The sequence below is a fragment of the Mytilus californianus genome, unplaced genomic scaffold (genome assembly GCF_021869535.1).
Source record: "Mytilus californianus isolate M0D057914Y unplaced genomic scaffold, xbMytCali1.0.p SCAF_15, whole genome shotgun sequence".
Lineage (NCBI taxonomy): Eukaryota > Metazoa > Mollusca > Bivalvia > Mytilida > Mytilidae > Mytilus > Mytilus californianus.
The window spans coordinates 30,700,883-30,711,076 of NW_026262637.1; the positions used below are offsets into that span (position 1 = coordinate 30,700,883).

The 10,194-nt window shown below is 30.8% G+C and overlaps 1 protein-coding gene across 12 annotated transcripts in view; it reads left to right on the top strand.

The window, feature by feature from the left end:
• The window catches only part of LOC127725852 (uncharacterized), a 112,307-nt gene extending 102,951 nt beyond the window's left edge, over positions 1-9,356 (top strand). For all 12 annotated transcript variants that reach the window (XM_052233162.1, XM_052233163.1, XM_052233165.1 and 9 more), the window contains 6 exons: positions 782-899; positions 1,207-1,370; positions 5,539-5,691; positions 7,208-7,435; positions 7,740-7,904; positions 8,302-9,356. In XM_052233162.1, coding sequence (XP_052089122.1) covers positions 782-899; positions 1,207-1,370; positions 5,539-5,691; positions 7,208-7,435; positions 7,740-7,904; positions 8,302-8,628 — 1,155 coding nt within the window. In that variant the 3' untranslated portion in view covers positions 8,629-9,356. The remainder of the gene's footprint in view (positions 1-781; positions 900-1,206; positions 1,371-5,538; positions 5,692-7,207; positions 7,436-7,739; positions 7,905-8,301) is intronic.
• Positions 9,357-10,194: the final 838 nt, after the last annotated feature.

The following is a 10,194-nucleotide window of genomic DNA, read 5'->3' on the forward strand; positions in this document are numbered from 1 at the left end:
GATTTGTTTAAAAAATGACAAAAACTTTTTCATAGCAACATTTCATAATTATTTAAAACATGAGAGCCTGGAAAATTGGGCAGGAATATATTGAATACTTCTGTTTCAAATTTAAAAAAATTAATATTAGACAAAAGCAAGATTCAGTATGCCTCTGGCAAATACTTAAATTACCCGTGAAAAAGGACAAATGATCATATAGAGTTGTAGGAAGTATAATGATTATCTTGACTGGTTTCTGGTTGTCTCCCCTTGCACCTAACCACAGAGTTAACACAATGGTATAAATGAAAAATTGTTTTTTACAATGCTTTTTTTACAGACAATTGACAAGTATTAATTAAGTCATAAAAATGATCTTAACATATTTCTATATATGTCTCACATTTGTAACATTGTTGATTGTTTGTTTTATGTTCAAACCTATGTTTCTCTGTCTCAATTAAATATAAAGCTAACAATAGTTATTAAAATATTGATTACAGTTGCATAAAGGTATATGATTTAGTAATGAGTTCAGAATATTATGAATATAATGTAAACTTTAGTACTTCTGATGATATTTTTTAATGAAGTTTAATTTTCTTGGAAACTTTAAGAATAGACAAAATAAGCATCTATAAGTTCTTTGTCATTCCCTTTTTCACAATATATTTGTTAGAAATGACAGAAAAACATTTTTCCAACTTTTCTTAAATCTAAAGTAAGTTTATATGATTCCAGAAAAAAATATACACACTAGAAATGTAAGCTAGAATGTAATATTTTATTTGTTTTACAGACTTTACTGGGAGATGACCAGTATGTATTCACTAGACTGAACAAAGTTTTTGATGCCATGCCATCCAACAAAAGTTTACAACACAAGATGTTCCCTAGACCACCTACACCCTTTGATGGTTAGTCATAGTAAAACATACATTCTCTTTTCTACTTTTAACTTTTTGATACTTTACAGTTGCAGATTAGTTCTACCCAAAATAGCAGATTATGAAACTATAGTTTACCTATTTTAAGCTGGTAATTAACTGAGATAGAAGTTCAACTTTCGTATATGAAATATTTAGAAAGATATATTTTTTGTATTTATGAAAATGGTTTAACAGGAATTAATATAATTAATCTCAAATCCTTCAAAATTAATTTTAGGAGGGGCAAGTTGACAAAGAAAACATATGATTGATTCACTGTTCCTTATTATTTTAGGTCCAGCCTTAGCAGGTATAAGTAAGTATAGTAACAATCCCTGTGTTGTCAACATGGGTGTCTTCTCCACGGCAAGCTTCTCACTTCTCAAACTCAGGAAGGACGTGGAATTATGGGAAATATGTACCAGTCTACTACAGAAAGTACCAAAAATACTTACAAAGGTATGATATCAACTTTTGTGTCATTACATTATTTAAATTACTTAAGATTTATTCAGTATGTTTTGTTACTTTTGATTCCAATAATTAATAATTTAGGTTTTTTTATATGTTTTCTTGTAGTCAAAAATTTTGTCAAAGTGTGAATTTACCATAAACATATTGATTATAACATACATGAGCAACTAGAAACCTCAAATGTCTTTTTCTATTTGATGTAAGAAATGTTTTAAAATCTCACAGCTCATGAAAATAAAAAAGTTAATTTTCAATTGAAAAATTTAATTGAAAAATATAGCATAAAAAATAAGAGAAGTAAGTTATAAAAGAAAGAAAAGGTGAAAGTAGAAGAAAAATGACAATACAATTATATTTTTGACACACAGAAAGTACAACCAAAGGTAAGAGTGCAACTCATAGTGGGTGTGGTTCTATGTTTAGTTCATTTGAGTTCAATTGAATCTTAAAAAATTGATAATTAAAAGATTTTTTAATTACATTGTTTATTTTTATCTCAATATAGTAATTGAACTCTGAGATCAATTCTGAAGAATTTCTCAAATAATTATAAAGTTGTCCATAAGGTTTAATGAAAGAATTGATAAACAAGGTAAAGAAAAGGTTAAAAAGTGAATGATCAAAGAATTTCATCTCAGTCATGTGTTCTATCATACGATTTTCAATAATGGTATTATAAAAGTCTGTTGTGATCTTGAGATATATCTCCTTTGTAAAGGATGGATGGTGAAATGAATATTTACCCTAGAAACATAATGGGTGATTTTTGTATTCATTGACTAAAAAAAATCTGGTAAAAATCATCAAGAGTTTGTGTAAAAGTATGAAAAAGATGGATTGTAAAATTAACTGCTGCATGTGTATTCTGGACTTTTAAATCATTTATTTTTGTAGATTATTGAACTCAATTGGACTTTACTTTACATATTTATTTTAAAAAATCAGTATTTTCTTAAGAATCACATGGAGTATGAATGCCAAATAAATGTCTTTTCTAGCATTTTATACATGTGTCCAACTCAATAAAAACATATCAGGAAATTATAGTTAATTTTGATCTGGAAAGTAAACTCAATGGAGCTCTCATAATCTGAGACTTTCTCTGTAGAAATACTACCATATTTTTGCTCTGTAGAGATTGGTGTTTTTCGTTTGGAAGAATTTCTTAATATGAGGAGACTTACTTTGTAATCATACAGGACATGGGATGTAGTGTGCTCATTTTATGGTTTCCTTTCATGATATGGTTGGCCATTATGGAATATCTGTGTTACAGATGAGCATGGATATTAAATATTCCCTTAACTTTTTGGAGCCACAATCTTATCAAGAAAAAAATGACTGACTGCCAAATATTTGCCATGCACAGCATAACAGGTGCCACCAGTTGAGCAGAAATTTTCAACCCTTTAGGTGCCTTTTTGCCCATCATGATGTGATTACCCATTATGGAGTATGTGTCACAAATGACCAATGATATATTCCATTAACTTGTAGCCACAATCTAGTCCTCCTTTCATTGTTTATTACAATGTGATTTATTACTGACTGACCTTGTAATGTGCAATGAACAACAGGTGCCACTAGTGGAGCTGGAACTTCCAACTCTTTGTTTGCCCTTTTGCTTATCTCCCTTTAAAGGTCGGGTTAGTATTGCTCAATCTTTAGTTTTCTGTGTACAATAGTGTTTGTGGACTTTTTTTGTCTGTTCATCATTTTTTTTACAATAGTGTTGTCTCTCTTTCTTCAACTTTTGTTGTTTGTCCCCTTGGAATCAACTTGTAATTTTGTTGTTGAAAGAAAATGTTGATGCTATTTTGATTATAATGTAATCTTTACAGTTGTATGTTGTAAGAAAATGATGATGGTATTTTGATTACAATGTAATGTTTACAGTTGTATGTTGTATTCTAGGGATGATTATTGGCTTGACCATCATATGTTCATAAGCTCTATAAATCACTTTATAAATTGTAGTCAAAACAGTTTTTTCTGTGTACAGTATCACGCACCTTTTATTCAAGTATTTTGTGGTTCATAAAAAGAGATTTCAAAAGTAATATGGCTGTAAAAGAGATTATTTAAGGAGAGATGTCAGCAAGTCCTCAGATACCCTTTATCTGTTCATTATTGTGTAGTGTAATCGGTTGTTGTTTTAATGTTAGATCTTTCAACTTTATATAATACATATACTAGTCCTGATTATTAGGATGTTTTGAAGGGTTTTTATCAGAACATCAAGAAGATAAATTTGTTTTCAGGTTTAAGATTTTGCATTGGTCATTTTTTATATGACCACAAAAAATTTTGCGGTTGTATATTGGTATCAATCGTCATCGACCGAAGACATTTGGTTTCTGGACAATTACTTTAGTATTAGTTAATAGAAATCTATGAAATTTAAACATAAGGTTTATAACCACAAAAGAAAGGTTGGGATTGATTTTGGGGATTATGGTCCTAACAGTTTAGGAATTAAGGGCCAAAAAGGGGCCCAAATAAGCATTTTTCTAGTTTCATGACAATAACTTGTGGAACAGTGTATGGATCTATCTGAAATTATACCACAAGTTTCAGTACCACAATGGGCTGATTAGGATTGGCTTTGGGGGGTTATGGCTCAAACCGTTAAGGAATTAGGGGCAAAAAAGTGAGAAAAAACAAGGGTGTCCTGGTTAATGGACTATTACTTAAGTACAAATTACAGTGTAAGGGAGGTAATTCAAACACAACTTTGAATTACCTCCCTTACACTGCTTTAAATTATGTATAAACAATTTTTGTATTGTCTTGAGGTGATTAGCTGTCAATTCATTTTTAGAAGTTACTATTGTAATAATTTTAAAAAATGCTGATTAAGGTAAATTAATTTTAGCTATGATTATGTATGTCATTTTCTATTTAAGACTTTTATGATGTAAAATGTATTTAAATAGGTTATTATGGACCATGACTGAGGGAAAGAATTTTTTTTTGGAAAAAGGGGGGGGGGAGGTAGGTTAAAAAAAAATTGGGGGAGGGGGTAAAAAAAAAATGGTGGTGGGGGGGTGGGGGGGACAATTTTTTCTCCTCAAGATTTCAGAAATCAAAAAGAAAATCCTTCAAATTTTATTATTTTTTTTAAAAAGGGGGGGGAGGGAGGTCAATTTGCAACAGCATAGTGTATTGCACATAAGCAAAAAATTGAATATAAATTCAAATCACATAACCAATTCTAAGTTTTTTGACTACAGTTATTCTGTGTCAGAAACCTATTATGTGTCAAATATTGAATTACAATCCAAATTCAGACCTGTATCAAGCGAGAATATTGTGTCCATTTTTGCCCCAACTGTTCAGGGTTGGACCTCTGCGGTCGTATCCAGCTGGGCTCGGCGAAGCAATTTATTTGCATGTAGTTTCATATTGCAATTACACTAAATAATATTTTTAGAATTTATAATCAACTACTGATCCAAATGACATGTTATTACAAATCACCAAAACTATAAAACAGAAAAGTCTATATGGAAATTGTTTCAGGTCCTTCCTGTCTGTAAAAGATAGAATTAAATTGACCACTATTACTATCTAATTTTCATGGAATGTACTGTGGATTCATTTATATTCCTCAATACCATTTTTTCATAGATTGAGGGAAAATTGTAATTTTGTGGTTTGTACAAATACGGTTTACAAGTCTTTAGGAAATTTGTACGAAGTTGAACACTGAAATTCATGGTTTACCCATATCCTTATGAAATCCACAAAAGTTAGTAACCAACTATCCATAGTATTATATATGATATGCATGAGTATCTTTGACTTGCATTTGAGTTTAAATCTTTTACGCATCTATTATGCATGGCTTCATTGTGATTTAAAGTAAAAGACTACTGTAGATTCATTTATTTTTTGTTGGTACCAATTGTCGGTGATTGTAGAAAAACTGTATTATCATGGATATTTGATTTTGTAATTTAGTCAAAGTCTGCCTAAAAACTATATGAATTTGTAATTCCTTGAACATTTAAATTTCAGAATCCCCAAATAATGATGAATCTACAGTAATAATCCAACAATAGGTTATTTACTAACAATTAATTGCAAGTAATATTTCAGTAAGGATAATAATAAAAGACAAACAATTTAATAATGGTGCTATTCTTTCCAGGATTTTGTTACCGAGAGGATTAAGAAAGCAGGTGAGACAGTACGACTTGGTGAACCAACCAAAGTACCAGAGTTTCCTAACATAAATACATTTATCATGAAGGAGATAGAAATGATGTCAGCGCTTGGACTGGAAATAAGGAATACTCTCACTGTAAGCTATTTTTAGCTCACCTAGCCAAAAGGCCAAGTGAGCTTTTCTCATCACTTGGCGTCTATCGTCATCATCCTCTGTTAACTTTTACAAAAATCTTCTCTGAAAATACTAGGCCAAATTTGACCAAACTTGGCCACAATCATTATTGGGGTATCTAGTTTAAAAAAGTGTCCAATGACCCCGCTTGTCGACCAAGATGGCTGACATGGCTAAAAATAGAACATAGGGGTGAAATGCAACTTTTGTCTAATACATTTGTATCTTGAAAAAACCTCCATGAATAGAGAAACATCTGACAGAGGCAGAAATGTTGAGATCTACCTGCTGTGCATTTATGTTAAAATTGTCAGACGAATTCTTATAGGAGCTATAGCCCTTAAATGTCAAATTTTATTTTTTTTCATTTTTGTCTATTATTTTGAAAACTATACTAGACAGAGAAATTTTCATTAGGAAAAATGATAATCAAGACAAGATCTACAAATAAGTCAACATGGCTGAAATCATCAGATGACTCTTATTGGAGTTATTGCTCTTTAGAGACGATTTTTACCAATTTTTGCGTTTTTGCCTTATATCTTAAAAACTATAATAGATAGAAAGAAACTTTAAAAGCCAAAATGATCAACAAATCAAGATCTACAAATAAGTAGAATGACCGAAATTGTCATTTGAATCTTTCTTGAAGTTATTGTCATTTAATGACGATTTTTCTAAATTTTTTGCACTTTGTCTATTATTTTGAAAACTATAATAGAAAGATAGAAATTTTATATAGCAAAAAGGATCCGCAAGGCAAGATCTTCAAATAAGTCATCATGGCTGAAAAACTTTAGTCAACTCGTTATTGGAGTTATTTCCCTTAAATGATGTTTTTATACCATTTTATTTTAGTTTTTGCCTATTATCTTGAAAAGTGTAATAGACATAAATGTAGATAGAAACTTTTAAAGCAAATATGATCAGCAGGACAAGATCAACAAATATATCATCATGACTGAAAATGCCCTTTCATGGTGATTTTTACAAAAACATGGCTATTGTTGAAGATGCAGGTGAGAGACACAGGCTCTTTAGAGCCTCTAGTTCTTTATGTTCACAAGATTGAGTTAAAAATAGACAGACCATCCTTTAAATGTCATATATGACAAGAAAAATGTAATGGAATTGTTGTTGATGTTCAACCACTTATCCAGATGTTATACATTCAAATTATATGATTGTAATGGGGTGTTTTCTAGGTCAAACATTTTAAATGAGGGTTGATTTCACAAACGATGGAAAATATGAAAAAAGAATCATACTAGAACAACAGTACTAAGAAATAAAAACAAGGAATAACTATAATGTCAAAAACTGCAATAAAATTAATTATTAACAATCATTATTAATCAAATATGACTCTGCCAAATGATTAAATAATCATTTTAAAGAATTCAAACCTTTAGGTATGATCTCTATTAGTTATATTTTTTAACTTTCTACATAATATAAAATTTTATGTTGATAACAGGCTATTAAGAATGCATGCGAGACTGAGAGTTTTGGTGACAATCTGTCGGAACATATTGTATCAGCTGCTGATGACTTGTATCACATGAGAATCCCTAAGACCTGGTGTCAGATGGCAGGAAGTGCTGCACCACCCCTTACCATGTCTGTAGCTGCATGGCTCAGTGGAGACAGGGATAGAGACGGACTGTTAGCCAGGAGTATGGCTCTGGAGAAATTAATAGGACTGGTATGTAATGTATTAGTATGAATTCCCCCGTATTTCCTCCAACCATGGTTATTTCATCGTTTCTTTTGAATATATGAAAGAAAGTTCAACTATGTAGGTTTTAATTTTAAAGATTAAAGGTTTGAGTTACAATACTAAATCAGTATTGCAGACATAAGTTCTGATAACCAATTTATTTTACAGCTTAGATCCAGTTATGAAATAGACTTTTTTTGTTTTTTCAACCAATATGTTAGGTTACAATATGAAGGCTGTACTATTTCTTCTAAAGCTCAAATTCAGTAACTCTTTTGTTTATTTTTAGCCCAGATCAAAGGTTCCAGTATGGACTCTAGGCCAGTTCTTCAGACCCCAGGCCCTGATAGCTATACTGAAGCAGGATTACATCAGAAACCATTGTGGTGATAGATCTGGATACTTTGACCAGATTGTTGTCAACTCTGATATCACCCCCAGAGATGTTGGACATGTATGTATTATAAACCAAAACATATTCTTAACTTTGGAAAATTAATTTTATTTTTTTCGTTTGAATTTTAAGAAAATTGTGGATGAACTTTAGCAAGAGAATAATTAAAATGTTAATCAGATCAAACCTTTTATTTGAAATATATCCTGATGCTATATAAGAATAAGAAGATGTGGTATGCCAATGAGACAACTTATATAATCCACTGCAGACCAAAGGACAATGATCTAAATAACTGCAGGTCATCATACACCCTTAAGCAGTGATCAAACTCTATACCATATAACATACTTTAGTTTCCACCAATTTTATAATCTGATGATAATGTTTATTATGTTGAAATATGTAAAAATATTAACAAGCGAAAAAAAAAACTTTAATATTTGCATATTTTTAGATACGTGAGCCTCCAGTAGAGGGTATGTATGTCTATGGTATACATCTGTGGGGCTGTGCCTGGGACAAAACAGTATTAGAACTTATGGATTCACCACCGAAACAAGCATGTGTGGCACTCCCTGTGGTGCACCTCACATGTTGTCAGATCACAGACAAAGCCAATCAACAGGACCCGTCCAAGGCAGCAGAGATCTACTCCTGTCCTGTGTATGCCTCTAGAATTTCTGCTAGAGAACCAATATTTGAAATGGAGGTCAAGAAAGAAGGAATTTCTTCCTACAGATGGGCACTTCGTGGACTGTCGGCTACAATCAGAAACTATTAATTATTTACCACAGCTTAAATGAAATTTTAAATGAGATTGCAGACATTTGTATGAATTATTGAACTGTTTAATGTAAGGATTATTTAACTACACCTTTTTATTGTGGAGCATTAGGGATTTTAGGAACCAGTAGATGAAATATGAAAACGGAGTATCTTGTAGTCATTTTGATTTTAAGTGTCACAATAATTTACACACAAGAATGAATTTACTATTTTTCACAAGAAATGTTAACTGATGATATTTTATGTTTAGATAAAATTATCCAGTTATTCAGTTCTGGTTTGCTGAATGCAACCATGCAGTTGAAAAATATATGCAATATTGAATAACTATGTAAAACCCAGCACCATTGACTTAAAAAGAATAATTAATGGATGCAGTGCTAGTTTATTTCTTTAACATACTAAGGGGTAAATAAAACTTTCCTTAGGTAAACCAGGACTATTTATTTTTATATAGTTTTATATTGTATTAGCCTTATTGAACATTCCATCCATTGTCTCTTGGAAATGTGATAGATTGGTTTTATTTTTTCCTCAGTATTGATAATAATGTCAAATATTTAATTCTATTTATTGATTGATATTTGTTGGTTTATATACATACTTTTATGACAATGTTGAAGTTGTTCTATGTCAGTTACCGTCCAGTTTTAAGTGTCAAGGAACTTCTGCTGAGATATTTACATGTTTAATGATTTATTTAATAAATTGTTTTTGTTTTAACATAGACTTATATTTCTTCCAAAGATAACTTTTCCAATGTACAGTTACCGTTTTTTGTATTGCTTGCTAGTATTATTGGAGATTTTTTATCTAGTGATGATGCTTTTTATATGAAGCTTATATTTGAGAAGGTAGAAGAGTTGAATAATCCATATCTGATATTCTGAAGCATTTTGGTCTGAAATGTCAGGTCTTGCATATGTGTTGTTCTCAACTTTATTGCAATGCTCAATTGACAGCTATGTAAGATTGAATATGCTTTTATCATATGATTTTTTTCAGTCATTAAGAGTATATGACAAATGTATTGTGTATATTAAATCATTGCAAGCAAGGTATACATATCTTTAAGACAGGGTTCACCGGACATTGTTTCATGGTTCACTGACCAACATTGTTTTTTCCTGATAAGGTGTAATACCACCATTGATTTTCCCCTATTAGTCTTTGTTAAATTTGCACTTTTCAAAAAATTGTGCAGAATTTATCTTTGTTTCAAATAAAGAAATACTTGGCATGAGTAAAGATTTATCCTGTCCAGTACTATAGAAAAAATTTCACATAACATTTCATTGCATATAAGAAAATAACCATCACTGGAAGTTAACCAATCAAATTTTCCCCCTTTTTTAACCTGTGTACAAGCTTTAGTAACCATGTAACCTCAAGTTTCCAAAATATTCTATAGAAACTCCAAATAAAGAAATAATGGTGCTTTGAAATACCCAAGATATATGTTTATGACTCAGAAATGTTTTACTGCAATGAAATGTAGGATCAATTACCTACAACTGTCAAATTCAAGGGAATATTTTTTTTCTACCTATTTTCGTATGCA